The 23,664-nt window shown below is 32.7% G+C and overlaps 5 protein-coding genes across 5 annotated transcripts; all 5 read right to left on the reverse strand.

Moving 5' to 3' along the window:
- Positions 1-525: 525 nt before the first annotated feature.
- LOC145050837 (mannan endo-1,4-beta-mannosidase 4-like) lies at positions 526-1,764 on the reverse strand. Its single transcript, XM_078999030.1, has 4 exons — positions 1,450-1,764; positions 1,055-1,252; positions 817-939; positions 526-636 (listed from the first exon to the last, which is right to left on the reverse strand). Exons 1-4 carry the CDS (start codon positions 1,762-1,764, stop codon positions 526-528), a joined length of 747 nt encoding a protein of 248 aa, XP_078855156.1.
- Positions 1,765-4,919: 3,155 nt separating this feature from the next.
- LOC145051843 (mannan endo-1,4-beta-mannosidase 4-like) lies at positions 4,920-7,041 on the reverse strand. The gene is made up of 5 exons (XM_078999667.1): positions 6,599-7,041; positions 6,204-6,401; positions 5,966-6,088; positions 5,583-5,785; positions 4,920-5,371 (listed from the first exon to the last, which is right to left on the reverse strand). Exons 1-5 carry the CDS (start codon positions 6,911-6,913, stop codon positions 4,975-4,977), a joined length of 1,236 nt encoding a protein of 411 aa, XP_078855793.1. The 5' UTR covers positions 6,914-7,041; the 3' UTR covers positions 4,920-4,974.
- A 3,080-nt stretch (positions 7,042-10,121) lies between these two features.
- LOC145050838 (mannan endo-1,4-beta-mannosidase 4-like) lies at positions 10,122-12,188 on the reverse strand. The gene is made up of 5 exons (XM_078999031.1): positions 11,746-12,188; positions 11,351-11,548; positions 11,113-11,235; positions 10,730-10,932; positions 10,122-10,518 (listed from the first exon to the last, which is right to left on the reverse strand). Exons 1-5 carry the CDS (start codon positions 12,058-12,060, stop codon positions 10,122-10,124), a joined length of 1,236 nt encoding a protein of 411 aa, XP_078855157.1. The 5' UTR covers positions 12,061-12,188.
- Positions 12,189-15,262: 3,074 nt separating this feature from the next.
- Positions 15,263-17,329, reverse strand: LOC145050839 (mannan endo-1,4-beta-mannosidase 4-like). The gene is made up of 5 exons (XM_078999032.1): positions 16,887-17,329; positions 16,492-16,689; positions 16,254-16,376; positions 15,871-16,073; positions 15,263-15,659 (listed from the first exon to the last, which is right to left on the reverse strand). Exons 1-5 carry the CDS (start codon positions 17,199-17,201, stop codon positions 15,263-15,265), a joined length of 1,236 nt encoding a protein of 411 aa, XP_078855158.1. The 5' UTR covers positions 17,202-17,329.
- A 3,081-nt stretch (positions 17,330-20,410) lies between these two features.
- On the reverse strand, positions 20,411-22,477 carry LOC145050840 (mannan endo-1,4-beta-mannosidase 4-like). Its single transcript, XM_078999033.1, has 5 exons — positions 22,035-22,477; positions 21,640-21,837; positions 21,402-21,524; positions 21,019-21,221; positions 20,411-20,807 (listed from the first exon to the last, which is right to left on the reverse strand). The coding sequence occupies exons 1-5, from the start codon at positions 22,347-22,349 to the stop codon at positions 20,411-20,413; spliced, it is 1,236 nt and encodes a 411-aa protein (XP_078855159.1). The 5' UTR covers positions 22,350-22,477.
- Positions 22,478-23,664: the final 1,187 nt, after the last annotated feature.

Consider the following 23,664-nt stretch of genomic DNA (forward strand, 5'->3'; position numbering starts at 1 on the left):
ATTCCAAGGCATATAGAGCCTTTATTTTCCACATAGCAAAGTTGGTTTCATCGAAAGGAGGGATTTTAGCAGAAGGATGATTTGATGAGTTTGATGAAGAAGAAGTTGAAGCCATTTGTTTGATAAAAGAGACCTGCTTTGATACCAATTGAAGAGGCCTTTAGATCAATCGAAATATCAAACAATGACTACAAATAAGAACAAGAGAAATTCACGAAGAAAACTTTCACTAAGAATGATAATCTCACAAAGAGATTATCGTATGCACAAAGCGACGATTAGGGTTTGTGAAAAGCGTAACCATTCACAAACCTATACAAATCAATATATACTACTATTCTAGACGATCCCTACAATTCAGGGATACGTCGGCTAATAAATCAAGATAACTTAGGAAACAGGATAAATACAAGATTTGTTACAACGTGCTAAAAATACTAAACTATTACAAACTGAGCTGCTGACATGCTGGCGCTGATGCTGAGCTACGTGCTGACGCTGAGTCTGTTTTAAACATTATCATATTTAAAGGCTTGACCTTTCAATTGATTCCCCATAAAACCCTTCAAGTCCGATTTCGAGAAGATGGTTCTTATCAATGGACTTTATTTCAGCTGCCATTTCTACTATCCATTCCTGCACAAAGAAGAGATACCGATGGTTATAGGTTATGCACCATATAGTTTAATAAAAAACCAGTTTCCTCTATGTACTCCTATCATTTGAAAGTAAAAGATTTCCTTCTTTCTAGATAATTGATTCGGGCATTTTCTCATAGGAACAACTTAACTGTGAGAAAACAGAGAAAACAAGAACCTGTAGAAATTTCCCTGATAGATCAGACTGGCAGCGGGGTTCGTTCATTAGCTCCCATGCAAAGATGGTGGAATCATCCTTGTAGTCAACCCCGGTGATTGAGTTGCGTCTCGTAAGAATGGTCTGTAGCAAAACAGTATTTGCAACATGCTCAAATTTTTTGACAAAATGTACATACAGCTGTTGTAGAAAATTTTTGTGATATAATGGAAACATTGTTTCCCAAACATATATATACCTTCAAATGATTCTTATAATATCCTTTAACTACAACGTTAGTAAAGAAATCATCATCACTATTCAAGTATTGTCCTCCATGATCCCTTGCCCACTGAACATATTGTTTTTTACCTCCAAAATCATCCCAGTTATTAACCAAGCTGAGAATCAAGTGAATCCCATACTTTTTCGCTTCTGATATCACAAAATCCAATCCCTGGAATTAAAATGTGTGGATGGTTATCACAAGTAACATAAAACAGAGGTGTTAAAGTGTTTGTGATCTTGATTATTACTAACTTTTATTTCAATATGTCCGTGTCGATTTGTCGTATGGTTGATAAGATATTACTTTTTAATGTTTACAGATCATGTTGAATAAAAAATAGAGGCTAAAATAATAGATAAAGTTACCTTAAACATGTCCTCATTGTAAAAACCGGGAGAGGTTTGCAGGGGTTTGTTGCCACCATCACTAAAAGCCCAAGTCCTAACCAGGTTCATTCCTATCTTGGAAGATTCTTGAAATGCATCTGTGACCTTCACCCTTGTAGATGGATCAGAAGCCATACACATTAACCAGTAGGCGTTAAAGCCATTAAAATACAACGGCTTTCCATTAACCATGAAATGATGTGTCCTTGTCTCCACAAATCTATCATTAATGGTTGACGGGTGGCATTTACCCTTGCAATCTCCTTTTAGAACTGCATTTCCTTTTCCTGGCATGGTTAAAAAATCGCTAATCTTTAATAGTGGATATATGAAATAGGAAAGTTAGTAACCAATGTTTAGAGTAATGGATGGAAAGTAGTGTGTTTTCTCTTGTCCGCTTAGCTCGTCGAGAATTTATATCGCATGTCTTGTTACCAATCTAGTTGGAAGTGGGGACATCATCATATTTATTTTGTAACTTAACGATACATATGCATCATCATTCATAAGGAATGACAAGCGACTTTGCGATGCCCATGCACGGTGCCATACTTTTGGTTGTAAGGCACACAAACATTTGTTACTCCAAATGAAAAAGCAAAAGAAAAAATGATACTGCTTTTTCAAATACTGTTGCAGGTATGTTATGTTTGGATACTAGATCCTTGTGCATAATCTGCCATTAAAAGATTAGCTTTTAGTCTAGTTCCAAACATAAAAAATATGTTGACCAAACGAATTGTATTTAGAGATTCGAAGATGGTACTAGATTCTTTTCAAATACTATAATATTTTGTTACTCCATAAATTAGAGACCACATGTGCTTGAAAAATAAATATATAAAAATAAAAAACAAAAAGCCCAAAATAAACGCACAAGTCGTTGCTTGTGCATGAAAAACTAGGTACATTTTGGTTATTTATTTATTTATTTCTCCACTCCTCCAAACCATTTTGTTGTTTTTTCGGGTTCCTTTTTTCATACGTTGAAATCTAGGATGTGACTTTCTTACGTTTACGCATCACCATTCATGGGACATTTGGTTTTCTTATTTGACTTTTTAGCGTCATATAGCAAATATATATTAAATTTTATGTTTTCCTGTTGATAGTTTTTATCACGTGTATTCTCCAAATGGAATTTGTATCAAAGTAGATGTTATGTATGTTGCACACATCACTTTTGCATGTGAATTTATATTGATGATGTCATGTTTTGTTTTCATGTAGTTAATGTAATAACAAGTGGTTGAGTAGAATGACATATAGCAAGTGGATGTATTGTAATCTAAACATAACTCGCTTTGCTTGTGTACAAGGTGTTCTCTGTTATAATAAAACATCCGATAGATGTCTGGGGTTCCAAAACCTATCATAATAGGCACTGTACCGGCTTAGAAGGAAATTCGATAGATCTTGAACCAATACTTTTAGAAGATTAGTGAGGAAACACTCCCTTATCATTTTTTATGTGTTCGTGCATCGATACAAAGTAGTGTATGATTACTCGTTAATTAAAGTTTATTCAGACTACACTTGTACACATTACCTATATTATAAATCTTTGGTGATAAATGCTAGATGTTTATAAAAATGACCCTCACCTTATATTAATTAATTTAATCGATATTAATGTTAATTATAAAGAAAATTATGAAAATTATAAATATAAAATTAAACAAACAATTGTTAGGTTTAAGACTGCATGCCTAAGATAAACATTGCACCAAAATGTCTACCCAATATTGATAAAGTATATTTCAAAGGTATGACTAAAAAGTTTACAGTCGCTTGAGGGCCTAAGGCTTACAATGCACCAAAATTTATTCCCAATATTGATAAAGGATATTTCAAAGGTACGACTAAACCTTAAGTTTATAGTTGCTGATATAACCTTGCGATCAAAAATAAAGCAAGAATTTTTTAACTCCAATTAATTTGAGTTCCCTATTATATAATCTTGTAGACAAATGAGAAATAATCAGTTTAGTTCTTCTACGAGTCCAGTTGTATTAATCAATGATTTTACTTATTATATTGAGATAACAACCTCATAATTGGAAAGGTTTCATGAAAAATCATCATCATAATTCTGAGTTTGCTGACATAAATATTCATATTATAGATTACAATAAAAGTAACATTTCTGCCAAGACCCTAATATATGTGTATTAATAATGATTTATGTATTTGTTTAAAAAAATTGGATTTTAGATTACCAAAAAATAACATTTGCGCCAAGACACCAATATATGTGTTAATTACTCCTTAAGACTATATTTTCTTCACCAACATACGTAACTTAATCATTTATCTTCTTTATTGGGAGTTTGATGTCAAAAATAACTTAAATAGTTTTGAATTGATCTTCTTTTGTTTGTTAAAACTTAGGTAATATTGTTTAAAACATGAACTATTATTCTACAAATTATATTGAAATAGGTTTAGTGGCATATTAACAAGATGTTTTTTTTTTGGTTTAAATCACTTGGAAAAAGTCATCCAATAGCTTTGTACATTCCCCCTGTGTGTGTCTCACACACAGACACACACATACACATACACACACACATTTCGGTCGGTGTTAAGTAATGGTTTGTTTAAATATCACAACTCCCACAAACATAATTTTAATTCAAAATCAAGATCTAAAGGCATAATAATCATTGGTATATCGTGACTTATATCCTTTGTCAAGCAATATTAATAGGATAAGTATGTATTTCATGCAGAAAAGTCTAATTATTTTGAGATTTTTTTTGATAAAGTCCTAAATCTTTTTTTTTTAATAGAATAAACCTGATTGTTTAACATTTTGCCCAAATTAAGGAAAAAGTTTTTTTAATTGGGAAAGATAGATTATATGATTTTCCCAAAATAACGAGAATTTTTTGTTCAAAAAAAAAAGATTTATGAATTTATCAAAAAAAAATCCAAAATAATGAGACTTTTTAGTATAAAACTCGGGAAAATATTTGTTCATTTAAGTATCACCACCCCAAAGGCACAAGTGTAATACAAAATTTAGGTCAAAAATCTAGATATTTAATGATATATCATGATCTGTATCCCTTATCAACTAATACTAATATTCCTCTCGTCGATGATTTGCGATCAAAAAGTGGTTTGAATACATATAAAAGGATTCACATATGTTGACGTGACTTGTGTGTTTGATAGACAAAATATTTATAACATTAAGAAAAGATAGACAAAAGCTAAGAAAACACGTAAAAATACCTTACATATATTACCATATTTATTGATAAAAAGGAAATGCATCAATTTTCACACTTCGTCCAACAATACTGAGTTGAAGTTACCCGCGGTACAACATTACTAATAGGCTGCAACTATTTTGTTTCATGCAAAATGGTTGCTACCTCTATCTTTATTTTCATTTCACTATTTAAACTTCACATTTTCTAAAGGTAAGTAACGCAGCAGAGAGAAATATCATTTTATCTCGAAAGGGATAATTATTTGTTCAGGAACCCAACATAATTATTTTTCAACAGCAACGGGAGAGAACTCTAGGTTGGTTGAAGAGTTTAGTGATGAAATTCTTTGAGACTGCTTGGCAATTATTGCAGCAGTGGAGGGGTTTTGGTCCAAGACAACTTGGTACCCATCACCCCAGTTATCCATTCCTTCCGCCATGACTTGCCAAAAAGTTGTACCTGAACACGACCCCTGGTTTCTTGCACTTTCATAGGCCGTGTTGAATATCCCACCAAAGTACTCATCCCTTGCTTCTACGGTGTAACCTGAAGACCAAGAGGACTTGCCAAATTCTGCAATCAGTAAAGGTTTTCTCAAGATGGAATCACAATCCTCAATATGTGCATTAATCCATTTTTCAACAAGTTTAGCTCGAGCTTCATCGCTAGCTCCCGGAACCCTAAGTCAAAAATCGAAATACCCACATATGTTATTCAATAAAATTAAATAACATAAAAGATTGTTTTAGTTATAAATAAGAAACATGCATTTCATGAAACATTTTTAGGATGCTAACTACGTTCGGGTGTTGGCTAGCGTGACATGCAAAGTATATATACGAACAAAAGCATTGTGATGGAGTTTATATGTCGGTATAGACTCGATCATACCATTGGTCGGGATACAGATGGATTGTAGCAAAATCCACATTGTTGACGCCGTTGTTTGTAATGAAGTCGGTCCCTACTTCATAGCCCGGATTGTTTTGCTTCTTTTCAGGCATTGATTCCCCATAAAACCCTTCAAGTCCGATTTCGAGAAGATGGTTCTTATCAATGGACTTTATTTCAGCTGCCATTTCTACTATCCATTCCTGCACAAAGAAGAGATACCGATGGTTATAGGTTATGCACCATATAGTTTAATAAAAAACCAGTTTCCTCTATGTACTCCTATCATTTGAAAGTAAAAGATTTCCTTCTTTCTAGATAATTGATTCGGGCATTTTCTCATAGGAACAACTTAACTGTGAGAAAACAGAGAAAACAAGAACCTGTAGAAATTTCCCTGATAGATCAGACTGGCAGCGGGGTTCGTTCATTAGCTCCCATGCAAAGATGGTGGAATCATCCTTGTAGTCAACCCCGGTGATTGAGTTGCGTCTCGTAAGAATGGTCTGTAGCAAAACAGTATTTGCAACATGCTCAAATTTTTTGACAAAATGTACATACAGCTGTTGTAGAAAATTTTTGTGATATAATGGAAACATTGTTTCCCAAACATATATATACCTTCAAATGATTCTTATAATATCCTTTAACTACAACGTTAGTAAAGAAATCATCATCACTATTCAAGTATTGTCCTCCATGATCCCTTGCCCACTGAACATATTGTTTTTTACCTCCAAAATCATCCCAGTTATTAACCAAGCTGAGAATCAAGTGAATCCCATACTTTTTCGCTTCTGATATCACAAAATCCAATCCCTGGAATTAAAATGTGTGGATGGTTATCACAAGTAACATAAAACAGAGGTGTTAAAGTGTTTGTGATCTTGATTATTACTAACTTTTATTTCAATATGTCCGTGTCGATTTGTCGTATGGTTGATAAGATATTACTTTTTAATGTTTACAGATCATGTTGAATAAAAAATAGAGGCTAAAATAATAGATAAAGTTACCTTAAACATGTCCTCATTGTAAAAACCGGGAGAGGTTTGCAGGGGTTTGTTGCCACCATCACTAAAAGCCCAAGTCCTAACCAGGTTCATTCCTATCTTGGAAGATTCTTGAAATGCATCTGTGACCTTCACCCTTGTAGATGGATCAGAAGCCATACACATTAACCAGTAGGCGTTAAAGCCATTAAAATACAACGGCTTTCCATTAACCATGAAATGATGTGTCCTTGTCTCCACAAATCTATCATTAATGGTTGACGGGTGGCATTTACCCTTGCAATCTCCTTTTAGAACTGCATTTCCTTTTCCTGGCATGGTTAAAAAATCGCTAATCTTTAATAGTGGATATATGAAATAGGAAAGTTAGTAACCAATGTTTAGAGTAATGGATGGAAAGTAGTGTGTTTTCTCTTGTCCGCTTAGCTCGTCGAGAATTTATATCGCATGTCTTGTTACCAATCTAGTTGGAAGTGGGGACATCATCATATTTATTTTGTAACTTAACGATACATATGCATCATCATTCATAAGGAATGACAAGCGACTTTGCGATGCCCATGCACGGTGCCATACTTTTGGTTGTAAGGCACACAAACATTTGTTACTCCAAATGAAAAAGCAAAAGAAAAAATGATACTGCTTTTTCAAATACTGTTGCAGGTATGTTATGTTTGGATACTAGATCCTTGTGCATAATCTGCCATTAAAAGATTAGCTTTTAGTCTAGTTCCAAACATAAAAAATATGTTGACCAAACGAATTGTATTTAGAGATTGGAAGATGGTACTAGATTCTTTTCAAATACTATAATATTTTGTTACTCCATAAATTAGAGACCACATGTGCTTGAAAAATAAATATATAAAAGTAAAAAACAAAAAGCCCAAAATAAACGCACAAGTCGTTGCTTGTGCATGAAAAACTAGGTACATTTTGGTTATTTATTTATTTATTTCTCCACTCCTCCAAACCATTTTGTTGTTTTTTCGGGTTCCTTTTTTCATACGTTGAAATCTAGGATGTGACTTTCTTACGTTTACGCATCACCATTCATGGGACATTTGGTTTTCTTATTTGACTTTTTAGCGTCATATAGCAAATATATATTAAATTTTATGTTTTCCTGTTGATAGTTTTTATCACGTGTATTCTCCAAATGGAATTTGTATCAAAGTAGATGTTATGTATGTTGCACACATCACTTTTGCATGTGAATTTATATTGATGATGTCATGTTTTGTTTTCATGTAGTTAATGTAATAACAAGTGGTTGAGTAGAATGACATATAGCAAGTGGATGTATTGTAATCTAAACATAACTCGCTTTGCTTGTGTACAAGGTGTTCTCTGTTATAATAAAACACCCGATAGATGTCTGGGGTTCCAAAACCTATCATAATAGGCACTGTAACGGCTTAGAAGGAAATTCGATAGATCTTAAACCAATACTTTTAGAAACTAGTGAGGAAACACTCCCTTATCATTTTTTATGTGTTCGTGCATCGATACAAAGTAGTGTATGATTACTCGTTAATTAAAGTTTATTCAGACTACACTTGTACACATTACCTATATTATAAATCTTTGGTGATAAATGCTAGATGTTTATAAAAATGACCCTCACCTTATATTAATTAATTTAATCGAAATTATTGTTAATTATAAAGAAAATTATGAAAATTATAAATATAAAATTAAACAAACAATTGTTAGGTTTAAGACTGCATGCCTAAGATAAACATTGCACCAAAATGTCTACCCAATATTGATAAAGTATATTTCAAAGGTATGACTAAAAAGTTTACAGTCGCTTGAGGGCCTAAGGCTTACAATGCACCAAAATTTATTCCCAATATTGATAAAGGATATTTCAAAGGTACGACTAAACCTTAAGTTTATAGTTGCTGATATAACCTTGCGATCAAAAATAAAGCAAGAATTTTTTAACTCCAATTAATTTGAGTTCCCTATTATATAATCTTGTAGACAAATGAGAAATAATCAGTTTAGTTCTTCTACGAGTCCAGTTGTATTAATCAATGATTTTACTTATTATATTGAGATAACAACCTCATAATTGGAAAGGTTTCATGAAAAATCATCATCATAATTCTGAGTTTGCTGACATAAATATTCATATTATAGATTACAATAAAAGTAACATTTCTGCCAAGACCCTAATATATGTGTATTAATAATGATTTATGTATTTGTTTAAAAAAATTGGATTTTAGATTACCAAAAAATAACATTTGCGCCAAGACACCAATATATGTGTTAATTACTCCTTAAGACTATATTTTCTTCACCAACATACGTAACTTAATCATTTATCTTCTTTATTGGGAGTTTGATGTCAAAAATAACTTAAATAGTTTTGAATTGATCTTCTTTTGTTTGTTAAAACTTAGGTAATATTGTTTAAAACATGAACTATTATTCTACAAATTATATTGAAATAGGTTTAGTGGCATATTAACAAGATGTTTTTTTTTTGGTTTAAATCACTTGGAAAAAGTCATCCAATAGCTTTGTACATTCCCCCTGTGTGTGTCTCACACACAGACACACACATACACATACACACACACATTTCGGTCGGTGTTAAGTAATGGTTTGTTTAAGTATCACAACTCCCACAAACATAATTTTAATTCAAAATCAAGATCTAAAGGCATAATAATCATTGGTATATCGTGACTTATATCCTTTGTCAAGCAATATTAATATGATAAGTATGTATTTCATGCAGAAAAGTCTAATTATTTTGAGATTTTTTTTGATAAAGTCCTAAATCTTTTTTTTTAATAGAATAAACCTGATTGTTTAACATTTTGCCCAAATTAAGGAAAAAGTTTTTTTTAATTGGGAAAGATAGATTATATGATTTTCCCAAAATAACGAGAATTTTTTGTTCAAAAAAAAAGATTTATGAATTTATCAAAAAAAAATCCAAAATAATGAGACTTTTTAGTATAAAACTCGGGAAAATATTTGTTCATTTAAGTATCACCACCCCAAAGGCACAAGTGTAATACAAAATTTAGGTCAAAAATCTAGATATTTAATGATATATCATGATCTGTATCCCTTATCAACTAATACTAATATTCCTCTCGTCGATGATTTGCGATCAAAAAGTGGTTTGAATACATATAAAAGGATTCACATATGTTGACGTGACTTGTGTGTTTGATAGACAAAATATTTATAACATTAAGAAAAGATAGACAAAAGCTAAGAAAACACGTAAAAATACCTTACATATATTACCATATTTATTGATAAAAAGGAAATGCATCAATTTTCACACTTCGTCCAACAATACTGAGTTGAAGTTACCCGCGGTACAACATTACTAATAGGCTGCAACTATTTTGTTTCATGCAAAATGGTTGCTACCTCTATCTTTATTTTCATTTCACTATTTAAACTTCACATTTTCTAAAGGTAAGTAACGCAGCAGAGAGAAATATCATTTTATCTCGAAAGGGATAATTATTTGTTCAGGAACCCAACATAATTATTTTTCAACAGCAACGGGAGAGAACTCTAGGTTGGTTGAAGAGTTTAGTGATGAAATTCTTTGAGACTGCTTGGCAATTATTGCAGCAGTGGAGGGGTTTTGGTCCAAGACAACTTGGTACCCATCACCCCAGTTATCCATTCCTTCCGCCATGACTTGCCAAAAAGTTGTACCTGAACACGACCCCTGGTTTCTTGCACTTTCATAGGCCGTGTTGAATATCCCACCAAAGTACTCATCCCTTGCTTCTACGGTGTAACCTGAAGACCAAGAGGACTTGCCAAATTCTGCAATCAGTAAAGGTTTTCTCAAGATGGAATCACAATCCTCAATATGTGCATTAATCCATTTTTCAACAAATTTAGCTCGAGCTTCATCGCTAGCTCCCGGAACCCTAAGTCAAAAATCGAAATACCCACATATGTTATTCAATAAAATTAAATAACATAAAAGATTGTTTTAGTTATAAATAAGAAACATGCATTTCATGAAACATTTTTAGGATGCTAACTACGTTCGGGTGTTGGCTAGCGTGACATGCAAAGTATATATACGAACAAAAGCATTGTGATGGAGTTTATATGTCGGTATAGACTCGATCATACCATTGGTCGGGATACAGATGGATTGTAGCAAAATCCACATTGTTGACGCCGTTGTTTGTAATGAAGTCGGTCCCTACTTCATAGCCCGGATTGTTTTGCTTCTTTTCAGGCATTGATTCCCCATAAAACCCTTCAAGTCCGATTTCGAGAAGATGGTTCTTATCAATGGACTTTATTTCAGCTGCCATTTCTACTATCCATTCCTGCACAAAGAAGAGATACCGATGGTTATAGGTTATGCACCATATAGTTTAATAAAAAACCAGTTTCCTCTATGTACTCCTATCATTTGAAAGTAAAAGATTTCCTTCTTTCTAGATAATTGATTCGGGCATTTTCTCATAGGAACAACTTAACTGTGAGAAAACAGAGAAAACAAGAACCTGTAGAAATTTCCCTGATAGATCAGACTGGCAGCGGGGTTCGTTCATTAGCTCCCATGCAAAGATGGTGGAATCATCCTTGTAGTCAACCCCGGTGATTGAGTTGCGTCTCGTAAGAATGGTCTGTAGCAAAACAGTATTTGCAACATGCTCAAATTTTTTGACAAAATGTACATACAGCTGTTGTAGAAAATTTTTGTGATATAATGGAAACATTGTTTCCCAAACATATATATACCTTCAAATGATTCTTATAATATCCTTTAACTACAACGTTAGTAAAGAAATCATCATCACTATTCAAGTATTGTCCTCCATGATCCCTTGCCCACTGAACATATTGTTTTTTACCTCCAAAATCATCCCAGTTATTAACCAAGCTGAGAATCAAGTGAATCCCATACTTTTTCGCTTCTGATATCACAAAATCCAATCCCTGGAATTAAAATGTGTGGATGGTTATCACAAGTAACATAAAACAGAGGTGTTAAAGTGTTTTTGATCTTGATTATTACTAACTTTTATTTCAATATGTCCGTGTCGATTTGTCGTATGGTTGATAAGATATTACTTTTTAATGTTTACAGATCATGTTGAATAAAAAATAGAGGCTAAAATAATAGATAAAGTTACCTTAAACATGTCCTCATTGTAAAAACCGGGAGAGGTTTGCAGGGGTTTGTTGCCACCATCACTAAAAGCCCAAGTCCTAACCAGGTTCATTCCTATCTTGGAAGATTCTTGAAATGCATCTGTGACCTTCACCCTTGTAGATGGATCAGAAGCCATACACATTAACCAGTAGGCGTTAAAGCCATTAAAATACAACGGCTTTCCATTAACCATGAAATGATGTGTCCTTGTCTCCACAAATCTATCATTAATGGTTGACGGGTGGCATTTACCCTTGCAATCTCCTTTTAGAACTGCATTTCCTTTTCCTGGCATGGTTAAAAAATCGCTAATCTTTAATAGTGGATATATGAAATAGGAAAGTTAGTAACCAATGTTTAGAGTAATGGATGGAAAGTAGTGTGTTTTCTCTTGTCCGCTTAGCTCGTCGAGAATTTATATCGCATGTCTTGTTACCAATCTAGTTGGAAGTGGGGACATCATCATATTTATTTTGTAACTTAACGATACATATGCATCATCATTCATAAGGAATGACAAGCGACTTTGCGATGCCCATGCACGGTGCCATACTTTTGGTTGTAAGGCACACAAACATTTGTTACTCCAAATGAAAAAGCAAAAGAAAAAATGATACTGCTTTTTCAAATACTGTTGCAAGTATGTTATGTTTGGATACTAGATCCTTGTGCATAATCTGCCATTAAAAGATTAGCTTTTAGTCTAGTTCCAAACATAAAAAATATGTTGACCAAACGAATTGTATTTAGAGATTGGAAGATGGTACTAGATTCTTTTCAAATACTATAATATTTTGTTACTCCATAAATTAGAGACCACATGTGCTTGAAAAATAAAAAACAAAAAGCCCAAAATAAACGCACAAGTCGTTGCTTGTGCATGAAAAACTAGGTACATTTTGGTTATTTATTTATTTATTTCTCCACTCCTCCAAACCATTTTGTTGTTTTTTCGGGTTCCTTTTTTCATACGTTGAAATCTAGGATGTGACTTTCTTACGTTTACGCATCACCATTCATGGGACATTTGGTTTTCTTATTTGACTTTTTAGCGTCATATAGCAAATATATATTAAATTTTATGTTTTCCTGTTGATAGTTTTTATCACGTGTATTCTCCAAATGGAATTTGTATCAAAGTAGATGTTATGTATGTTGCACACATCACTTTTGCATGTGAATTTATATTGATGATGTCATGTTTTGTTTTCATGTAGTTAATGTAATAACAAGTGGTTGAGTAGAATGACATATAGCAAGTGGATGTATTGTAATCTAAACATAACTCGCTTTGCTTGTGTACAAGGTGTTCTCTGTTATAATAAAACATCCGATAGATGTCTGGGGTTCCGAAACCTATCATAATAGGCACTGTACCGGCTTAGAAGGAAATTCGATAGATCTTAAACCAATACTTTTAGAAGACTAGTGAGGAAACACTCCCTTATCATTTTTTTATGTGTTCGTGCATCGATACAAAGTAGTGTATGATTACTCGTTAATTAAAGTTTATTCAGACTACACTTGTACACATTACCTATATTATAAATCTTTGGTGATAAATGCTAGATGTTTATAAAAATGACCCTCACCTTATATTAATTAATTTAATCGATATTAATGTTAATTATAAAGAAAATTATGAAAATTATAAATATAAAATTAAACAAACAATTGTTAGGTTTAAGACTGCATGCCTAAGATAAACATTGCACCAAAATGTCTACCCAATATTGATAAAGTATATTTCAAAGGTATGACTAAAAAGTTTACAGTCGCTTGAGGGCCTAAGGCTTACAATGCACCAAAATTTATTCCCAATATTGATAAAGGATATTTCAAAGGTACGACTAAACCTTAAGTTTATAGTTGCTGATATAACCTTGCGATAAAAAATAAAGCAAGAATTTTTTAACTCCAATTAATTTGAGTTCCCTGTTATATAATCTTGTAGACAAATGAGAAATAATCAGTTTAGTTCTTCTGCGAGTCCAGTTGTATTAATCAATGATTTTACTTATTATATTGAGATAACAACCTCATAATTGGAAAGGTTTCATCAAAAATCATCATCATAATTCTGAGTTTGCTGACATAAATATTCATATTATAGATTACAATAAAAGTAACATTTCTGCCAAGACCCTAATATATGTGTATTAATAATGATTTATGTATTTGTTTAAAAAAATTGGATTTTAGATTACCAAAAAATAACATTTGCGCCAAGACACCAATATATGTGTTAATTACTCCTTAAGACTATATTTTCTTCACCAACATACGTAACTTAATCATTTATCTTCTTTATTGGGAGTTTGATGTCAAAAATAACTTAAATAGTTTTGAATTGATCTTCTTTTGTTTGTTAAAACTTAGGTAATATTGTTTAAAACATGAACTATTATTCTACAAATTATATTGAAATAGGTTTAGTGGCATATTAACAAGATGTTTTTTTTTTGGTTTAAATCACTTGGAAAAAGTCATCCAATAGCTTTGTACATTCCCCCTGTGTGTGTCTCACACACAGACACACACATACACATACACACACACATTTCGGTCGGTGTTAAGTAATGGTTTGTTTAAGTATCACAACTCCCACAAACATAATTTTAATTCAAAATCAAGATCTAAAGGCATAATAATCATTGGTATATCGTGACTTATATCCTTTGTCAAGCAATATTAATAGGATAAGTATGTATTTCATGCAGAAAAGTCTAATTATTTTGAGATTTTTTTTGATAAAGTCCTAAATCTTTTTTTTTTTAATAGAATAAACCTGATTGTTTAACATTTTGCCCAAATTAAGGAAAAAGTTTTTTTTAATTGGGAAAGATAGATTATATGATTTTCCCAAAATAACGAGAATTTTTTGTTCAAAAAAAAAAAAGATTTATGAATTTATCAAAAAAAAAATCCAAAATAATGAGACTTTTTAGTATAAAACTCGGGAAAATATTTGTTCATTTAAGTATCACCACCCCAAAGGCACAAGTGTAATACAAAATTTAGGTCAAAAATCTAGATATTTAATGATATATCATGATCTGTATCCCTTATCAACTAATACTAATATTCCTCTCGTCGATGATTTGCGATCAAAAAGTGGTTTGAATACATATAAAAGGATTCACATATGTTGACGTGACTTGTGTGTTTGATAGACAAAATATTTATAACATTAAGAAAAGATAGACAAAAGCTAAGAAAACACGTAAAAATACCTTACATATATTACCATATTTATTGATAAAAAGGAAATGCATCAATTTTCACACTTCGTCCAACAATACTGAGTTGAAGTTACCCGCGGTACAACATTACTAATAGGCTGCAACTATTTTGTTTCATGCAAAATGGTTGCTACCTCTATCTTTATTTTCATTTCACTATTTAAACTTCACATTTTCTAAAGGTAAGTAACGCAGCAGAGAGAAATATCATTTTATCTCGAAAGGGATAATTATTTGTTCAGGAACCCAACATAATTATTTTTCAACAGCAACGGGAGAGAACTCTAGGTTGGTTGAAGAGTTTAGTGATGAAATTCTTTGAGACTGCTTGGCAATTATTGCAGCAGTGGAGGGGTTTTGGTCCAAGACAACTTGGTACCCATCACCCCAGTTATCCATTCCTTCCGCCATGACTTGCCAAAAAGTTGTACCTGAACACGACCCCTGGTTTCTTGCACTTTCATAGGCCGTGTTGAATATCCCACCAAAGTACTCATCCCTTGCTTCTACGGTGTAACCTGAAGACCAAGAGGACTTGCCAAATTCTGCAATCAGTAAAGGTTTTCTCAAGATGGAATCACAATCCTCAATATGTGCATTAATCCATTTTTCAACAAATTTAGCTCGAGCTTCATCGCTAGCTCCCGGAACCCTAAGTCAAAAATCGAAATACCCACATATGTTATTCAATAAAATTAAATAACATAAAAGATTGTTTTAGTTATAAATAAGAAACATGCATTTCATGAAACATTTTTAGGATGCTAACTACGTTCGGGTGTTGGCTAGCGTGACATGCAAAGTATATATACGAACAAAAGCATTGTGATGGAGTTTATATGTCGGTATAGACTCGATCATACCATTGGTCGGGATACAGATGGATTGTAGCAAAATCCACATTGTTGACGCCGTTGTTTGTAATGAAGTCGGTCCCTACTTCATAGCCCGGATTGTTTTGCTTCTTTTCAGGCATTGATTCCCCATAAAACCCTTCAAGTCCGATTTCGAGAAGATGGTTCTTATCAATGGACTTTATTTCAGCTGCCATTTCTACTATCCATTCCTGCACAAAGAAGAGATACCGATGGTTATAGGTTATGCACCATATAGTTTAATAAAAAACCAGTTTCCTCTATGTACTCCTATCATTTGAAAGTAAAAGATTTCCTTCTTTCTAGATAATTGATTCGGGCATTTTCTCATAGGAACAACTTAACTGTGAGAAAACAGAGAAAACAAGAACCTGTAGAAATTTCCCTGATAGATCAGACTGGCAGCGGGGTTCGTTCATTAGCTCCCATGCAAAGATGGTGGAATCATCCTTGTAGTCAACCCCGGTGATTGAGTTGCGTCTCGTAAGAATGGTCTGTAGCAAAACAGTATTTGCAACATGCTCAAATTTTTTGACAAAATGTACATACAGCTGTTGTAGAAAATTTTTGTGATATAATGGAAACATTGTTTCCCAAACATATATATACCTTCAAATGATTCTTATAATATCCTTTAACTACAACGTTAGTAAAGAAATCATCATCACTATTCAAGTATTGTCCTCCATGATCCCTTGCCCACTGAACATATTGTTTTTTACCTCCAAAATCATCCCAGTTATTAACCAAGCTGAGAATCAAGTGAATCCCATACTTTTTCGCTTCTGATATCACAAAATCCAATCCCTGGAATTAAAATGTGTGGATGGTTATCACAAGTAACATAAAACAGAGGTGTTAAAGTGTTTGTGATCTTGATTATTACTAACTTTTATTTCAATATGTCCGTGTCGATTTGTCGTATGGTTGATAAGATATTACTTTTTAATGTTTACAGATCATGTTGAATAAAAAATAGAGGCTAAAATAATAGATAAAGTTACCTTAAACATGTCCTCATTGTAAAAACCGGGAGAGGTTTGCAGGGGTTTGTTGCCACCATCACTAAAAGCCCAAGTCCTAACCAGGTTCATTCCTATCTTGGAAGATTCTTGAAATGCATCTGTGACCTTCACCCTTGTAGATGGATCAGAAGCCATACACATTAACCAGTAGGCGTTAAAGCCATTAAAATACAACGGCTTTCCATTAACCATGAAATGATGTGTCCTTGTCTCCACAAATCTATCATTAATGGTTGACGGGTGGCATTTACCCTTGCAATCTCCTTTTAGAACTGCATTTCCTTTTCCTGGCATGGTTAAAAAATCGCTAATCTTTAATAGTGGATATATGAAATAGGAAAGTTAGTAACCAATGTTTAGAGTAATGGATGGAAAGTAGTGTGTTTTCTCTTGTCCGCTTAGCTCGTCGAGAATTTATATCGCATGTCTTGTTACCAATCTAGTTGGAAGTGGGGACATCATCATATTTATTTTGTAACTTAACGATACATATGCATCATCATTCATAAGGAATGACAAGCGACTTTGCGATGCCCATGCACGGTGCCATACTTTTGGTTGTAAGGCACACAAACATTTGTTACTCCAAATGAAAAAGCAAAAGAAAAAATGATACTGCTTTTTCAAATACTGTTGCAGGTATGTTATGTTTGGATACTAGATCCTTGTGCATAATCTGCCATTAAAAGATTAGCTTTTAGTCTAGTTCCAAACATAAAAAATATGTTGACCAAACGAATTGTATTTAGAGATTCGAAGATGGTACTAGATTCTTTTCAAATACTATAATATTTTGTTACTCCATAAATTAGAGACCACATGTGCTTGAAAAATAAATATATAAAAATAAAAAACAAAAAGCCCAAAATAAACGCACAAGTCGTTGCTTGTGCATGAAAAACTAGGTACATTTTGGTTATTTATTTATTTATTTCTCCACTCCTCCAAACCATTTTGTTGTTTTTTCGGGTTCCTTTTTTCATACGTTGAAATCTAGGATGTGACTTTCTTACGTTTACGCATCACCATTCATGGGACATTTGGTTTTCTTATTTGACTTTTTAGCGTCATATAGCAAATATATATTAAATTTTATGTTTTCCTGTTGATAGTTTTTATCACGTGTATTCTCCAAATGGAATTTGTATCAAAGTAGATGTTATGTATGTTGCACACATCACTTTTGCATGTGAATTTATATTGATGATGTCATGTTTTGTTTTCATGTAGTTAATGTAATAACAAGTGGTTGAGTAGAATGACATATAGCAAGTGGATGTATTGTAATCTAAACATAACTCGCTTTGCTTGTGTACAAGGTGTTCTCTGTTATAATAAAACACCCGATAGATGTCTGGGGTTCCAAAACCTATCATAATAGGCACTGTAACGGCTTAGAAGGAAATTCGATAGATCTTAAACCAATACTTTTAGAAGACTAGTGAGGAAACACTCCCTTATCATTTTTTATGTGTTCGTGCATCGATACAAAGTAGTGTATGATTACTCGTTAATTAAAGTTTATTCAGACTACACTTGTACACATTACCTATATTATAAATCTTTGGTGATAAATGCTAGATGTTTATAAAAATGACCCTCACCTTATATTAATTAATTTAATCGATATTAATGTTAATTATAAAGAAAATTATGAAAATTATAAATATAAAATTAAACAAACAATTGTTAGGTTTAAGACTGCATGCCTAAGATAAACATTGCACCAAAATGTCTACCCAATATTGATAAAGTATATTTCAAAGGTATGACTAAAAAGTTTACAGTCGCTTGAGGGCCTAAGGCTTACAATGCACCAAAATTTATTCCCAATATTGATAAAGGATATTTCAAAGGTACGACTAAACCTTAAGTTTATAGTTGCTGATATAACCTTGCGATCAAAAATAAAGCAAGAATTTTTTAACTCCAATTAATTTGAGTTCCCTATTATATAATCTTGTAGACAAATGAGAAATAATCAGTTTAGTTCTTCTACGAGTCCAGTTGTATTAATCAATGATTTTACTTATTATATTGAGATAACAACCTCATAATTGGAAAGGTTTCATGAAAAATCATCATCATAATTCTGAGTTTGCTGACATAAATATTCATATTATAGATTACAATAAAAGTAACATTTCTGCCAAGACCCTAATATATGTGTATTAATAATGATTTATGTATTTGTTTAAAAAAATTGGATTTTAGATTACCAAAAAATAACATTTGCGCCAAGACACCAATATATGTGTTAATTACTCCTTAAGACTATATTTTCTTCACCAACATACGTAACTTAATCATTTATCTTCTTTATTGGGAGTTTGATGTCAAAAATAACTTAAATAGTTTTGAATTGATCTTCTTTTGTTTGTTAAAACTTAGGTAATATTGTTTAAAACATGAACTATTATTCTACAAATTATATTGAAATAGGTTTAGTGGCATATTAACAAGATGTTTTTTTTTTGGTTTAAATCACTTGGAAAAAGTCATCCAATAGCTTTGTACATTCCCCCTGTGTGTGTCTCACACACAGACACACACATACACATACACACACACATTTCGGTCGGTGTTAAGTAATGGTTTGTTTAAGTATCACAACTCCCACAAACATAATTTTAATTCAAAATCAAGATCTAAAGGCATAATAATCATTGGTATATCGTGACTTATATCCTTTGTCAAGCAATATTAATATGATAAGTATGTATTTCATGCAGAAAAGTCTAATTATTTTGAGATTTTTTTTGATAAAGTCCTAAATCTTTTTTTTTAATAGAATAAACCTGATTGTTTAACATTTTGCCCAAATTAAGGAAAAAGTTTTTTTTAATTGGGAAAGATAGATTATATGATTTTCCCAAAATAACGAGAATTTTTTGTTCAAAAAAAAAGATTTATGAATTTATCAAAAAAAAATCCAAAATAATGAGACTTTTTAGTATAAAACTCGGGAAAATATTTGTTCATTTAAGTATCACCACCCCAAAGGCACAAGTGTAATACAAAATTTAGGTCAAAAATCTAGATATTTAATGATATATCATGATCTGTATCCCTTATCAACTAATACTAATATTCCTCTCGTCGATGATTTGCGATCAAAAAGTGGTTTGAATACATATAAAAGGATTCACATATGTTGACGTGACTTGTGTGTTTGATAGACAAAATATTTATAACATTAAGAAAAGATAGACAAAAGCTAAGAAAACACGTAAAAATACCTTACATATATTACCATATTTATTGATAAAAAGGAAATGCATCAATTTTCACACTTCGTCCAACAATACTGAGTTGAAGTTACCCGCGGTACAACATTACTAATAGGCTGCAACTATTTTGTTTCATGCAAAATGGTTGCTACCTCTATCTTTATTTTCATTTCACTATTTAAACTTCACATTTTCTAAAGGTAAGTAACGCAGCAGAGAGAAATATCATTTTATCTCGAAAGGGATAATTATTTGTTCAGGAACCCAACATAATTATTTTTCAACAGCAACGGGAGAGAACTCTAGGTTGGTTGAAGAGTTTAGTGATGAAATTCTTTGAGACTGCTTGGCAATTATTGCAGCAGTGGAGGGGTTTTGGTCCAAGACAACTTGGTACCCATCACCCCAGTTATCCATTCCTTCCGCCATGACTTGCCAAAAAGTTGTACCTGAACACGACCCCTGGTTTCTTGCACTTTCATAGGCCGTGTTGAATATCCCACCAAAGTACTCATCCCTTGCTTCTACGGTGTAACCTGAAGACCAAGAGGACTTGCCAAATTCTGCAATCAGTAAAGGTTTTCTCAAGATGGAATCACAATCCTCAATATGTGCATTAATCCATTTTTCAACAAATTTAGCTCGAGCTTCATCGCTAGCTCCCGGAACCCTAAGTCAAAAATCGAAATACCCACATATGTTATTCAATAAAATTAAATAACATAAAAGATTGTTTTAGTTATAAATAAGAAACATGCATTTCATGAAACATTTTTAGGATGCTAACTACGTTCGGGTGTTGGCTAGCGTGACATGCAAAGTATATATACGAACAAAAGCATTGTGATGGAGTTTATATGTCGGTATAGACTCGATCATACCATTGGTCGGGATACAGATGGATTGTAGCAAAATCCACATTGTTGACGCCGTTGTTTGTAATGAAGTCGGTCCCTACTTCATAGCCCGGATTGTTTTGCTTCTTTTCAGGCATTGATTCCCCATAAAACCCTTCAAGTCCGATTTCGAGAAGATGGTTCTTATCAATGGACTTTATTTCAGCTGCCATTTCTACTATCCATTCCTGCACAAAGAAGAGATACCGATGGTTATAGGTTATGCACCATATAGTTTAATAAAAAACCAGTTTCCTCTATGTACTCCTATCATTTGAAAGTAAAAGATTTCCTTCTTTCTAGATAATTGATTCGGGCATTTTCTCATAGGAACAACTTAACTGTGAGAAAACAGAGAAAACAAGAACCTGTAGAAATTTCCCTGATAGATCAGACTGGCAGCGGGGTTCGTTCATTAGCTCCCATGCAAAGATGGTGGAATCATCCTTGTAGTCAACCCCGGTGATTGAGTTGCGTCTCGTAAGAATGGTCTGTAGCAAAACAGTATTTGCAACATGCTCAAATTTTTTGACAAAATGTACATACAGCTGTTGTAGAAAATTTTTGTGATATAATGGAAACATTGTTTCCCAAACATATATATACCTTCAAATGATTCTTATAATATCCTTTAACTACAACGTTAGTAAAGAAATCATCATCACTATTCAAGTATTGTCCTCCATGATCCCTTGCCCACTGAACATATTGTTTTTTACCTCCAAAATCATCCCAGTTATTAACCAAGCTGAGAATCAAGTGAATCCCATACTTTTTCGCTTCTGATATCACAAAATCCAATCCCTGGAATTAAAATGTGTGGATGGTTATCACAAGTAACATAAAACAGAGGTGTTAAAGTGTTTGTGATCTTGATTATTACTAACTTTTATTTCAATATGTCCGTGTCGATTTGTCGTATGGTTGATAAGATATTACTTTTTAATGTTTACAGATCATGTTGAATAAAAAATAGAGGCTAAAATAATAGATAAAGTTACCTTAAACATGTCCTCATTGTAAAAACCGGGAGAGGTTTGCAGGGGTTTGTTGCCACCATCACTAAAAGCCCAAGTCCTAACCAGGTTCATTCCTATCTTGGAAGATTCTTGAAATGCATCTGTGACCTTCACCCTTGTAGATGGATCAGAAGCCATACACATTAACCAGTAGGCGTTAAAGCCATTAAAATACAACGGCTTTCCATTAACCATGAAATGATGTGTCCTTGTCTCCACAAATCTATCATTAATGGTTGACGGGTGGCATTTACCCTTGCAATCTCCTTTTAGAACTGCATTTCCTTTTCCTGGCATGGTTAAAAAATCGCTAATCTTTAATAGTGGATATATGAAATAGGAAAGTTAGTAACCAATGTTTAGAGTAATGGATGGAAAGTAGTGTGTTTTCTCTTGTCCGCTTAGCTCGTCGAGAATTTATATCGCATGTCTTGTTACCAATCTAGTTGGAAGTGGGGACATCATCATATTTATTTTGTAACTTAACGATACATATGCATCATCATTCATAAGGAATGACAAGCGACTTTGCGATGCCCATGCACGGTGCCATACTTTTGGTTGTAAGGCACACAAACATTTGTTACTCCAAATGAAAAAGCAAAAGAAAAAATGATACTGCTTTTTCAAATACTGTTGCAGGTATGTTATGTTTGGATACTAGATCCTTGTGCATAATCTGCCATTAAAAGATTAGCTTTTAGTCTAGTTCCAAACATAAAAAATATGTTGACCAAACGAATTGTATTTAGAGATTCGAAGATGGTACTAGATTCTTTTCAAATACTATAATATTTTGTTACTCCATAAATTAGAGACCACATGTGCTTGAAAAATAAATATATAAAAATAAAAAACAAAAAGCCCAAAATAAACGCACAAGTCGTTGCTTGTGCATGAAAAACTAGGTACATTTTGGTTATTTATTTATTTATTTCTCCACTCCTCCAAACCATTTTGTTGTTTTTTCGGGTTCCTTTTTTCATACGTTGAAATCTAGGATGTGACTTTCTTACGTTTACGCATCACCATTCATGGGACATTTGGTTTTCTTATTTGACTTTTTAGCGTCATATAGCAAATATATATTAAATTTTATGTTTTCCTGTTGATAGTTTTTATCACGTGTATTCTCCAAATGGAATTTGTATCAAAGTAGATGTTATGTATGTTGCACACATCACTTTTGCATGTGAATTTATATTGATGATGTCATGTTTTGTTTTCATGTAGTTAATGTAATAACAAGTGGTTGAGTAGAATGACATATAGCAAGTGGATGTATTGTAATCTAAACATAACTCGCTTTGCTTGTGTACAAGGTGTTCTCTGTTATAATAAAACACCCGATAGATGTCTGGGGTTCCAAAACCTATCATAATAGGCACTGTAACGGCTTAGAAGGAAATTCGATAGATCTTAAACCAATACTTTTAGAAGACTAGTGAGGAAACACTCCCTTATCATTTTTTATGTGTTCGTGCATCGATACAAAGTAGTGTATGATTACTCGTTAATTAAAGTTTATTCAGACTACACTTGTACACATTACCTATATTATAAATCTTTGGTGATAAATGCTAGATGTTTATAAAAATGACCCTCACCTTAT

Source organism: Lactuca serriola, chromosome 5 (assembly GCF_051521515.1).
Source record: "Lactuca serriola cultivar US96UC23 chromosome 5, Lser_US96UC23_V15, whole genome shotgun sequence".
Lineage (NCBI taxonomy): Eukaryota > Viridiplantae > Streptophyta > Magnoliopsida > Asterales > Asteraceae > Lactuca > Lactuca serriola.

Bases quoted from the DNA above. Each gene is read 5' to 3' on its own strand.
- LOC145050837 (XM_078999030.1), bottom strand. From the start codon at position 1,764: ATGCCAGGAAAAGGAAATGCAGTTCTAAAAGGAGATTGCAAGGGTAAA. The intron at 1,253-1,449 runs GTAACTTTATCT...TTTTAATTCCAG, and splicing joins ACAATGAGGACATGTTTAAG to GGATTGGATTTTGTGATATC. The intron at 637-816 runs GTTCTTGTTTTC...TTCTTTGTGCAG, and splicing joins TATCAGGGAAATTTCTACAG to GAATGGATAGTAGAAATGGC.
- LOC145051843 (XM_078999667.1), bottom strand. From the start codon at position 6,913: ATGCCAGGAAAAGGAAATGCAGTTCTAAAAGGAGATTGCAAGGGTAAA. The intron at 6,089-6,203 runs GTATATATATGT...GTTTTGCTACAG, and splicing joins ATTATAAGAATCATTTGAAG to ACCATTCTTACGAGACGCAA. The intron at 5,372-5,582 runs GTATGATCGAGT...TTTTTGACTTAG, and splicing joins CATCTGTATCCCGACCAATG to GGTTCCGGGAGCTAGCGATG.
- LOC145050838 (XM_078999031.1), bottom strand. From the start codon at position 12,060: ATGCCAGGAAAAGGAAATGCAGTTCTAAAAGGAGATTGCAAGGGTAAA. The intron at 11,549-11,745 runs GTAACTTTATCT...TTTTAATTCCAG, and splicing joins ACAATGAGGACATGTTTAAG to GGATTGGATTTTGTGATATC. The intron at 10,519-10,729 runs GTATGATCGAGT...TTTTTGACTTAG, and splicing joins CATCTGTATCCCGACCAATG to GGTTCCGGGAGCTAGCGATG.
- LOC145050839 (XM_078999032.1), bottom strand. From the start codon at position 17,201: ATGCCAGGAAAAGGAAATGCAGTTCTAAAAGGAGATTGCAAGGGTAAA. The intron at 16,377-16,491 runs GTATATATATGT...GTTTTGCTACAG, and splicing joins ATTATAAGAATCATTTGAAG to ACCATTCTTACGAGACGCAA. The intron at 15,660-15,870 runs GTATGATCGAGT...TTTTTGACTTAG, and splicing joins CATCTGTATCCCGACCAATG to GGTTCCGGGAGCTAGCGATG.
- LOC145050840 (XM_078999033.1), bottom strand. From the start codon at position 22,349: ATGCCAGGAAAAGGAAATGCAGTTCTAAAAGGAGATTGCAAGGGTAAA. The intron at 21,222-21,401 runs GTTCTTGTTTTC...TTCTTTGTGCAG, and splicing joins TATCAGGGAAATTTCTACAG to GAATGGATAGTAGAAATGGC. The intron at 20,808-21,018 runs GTATGATCGAGT...TTTTTGACTTAG, and splicing joins CATCTGTATCCCGACCAATG to GGTTCCGGGAGCTAGCGATG.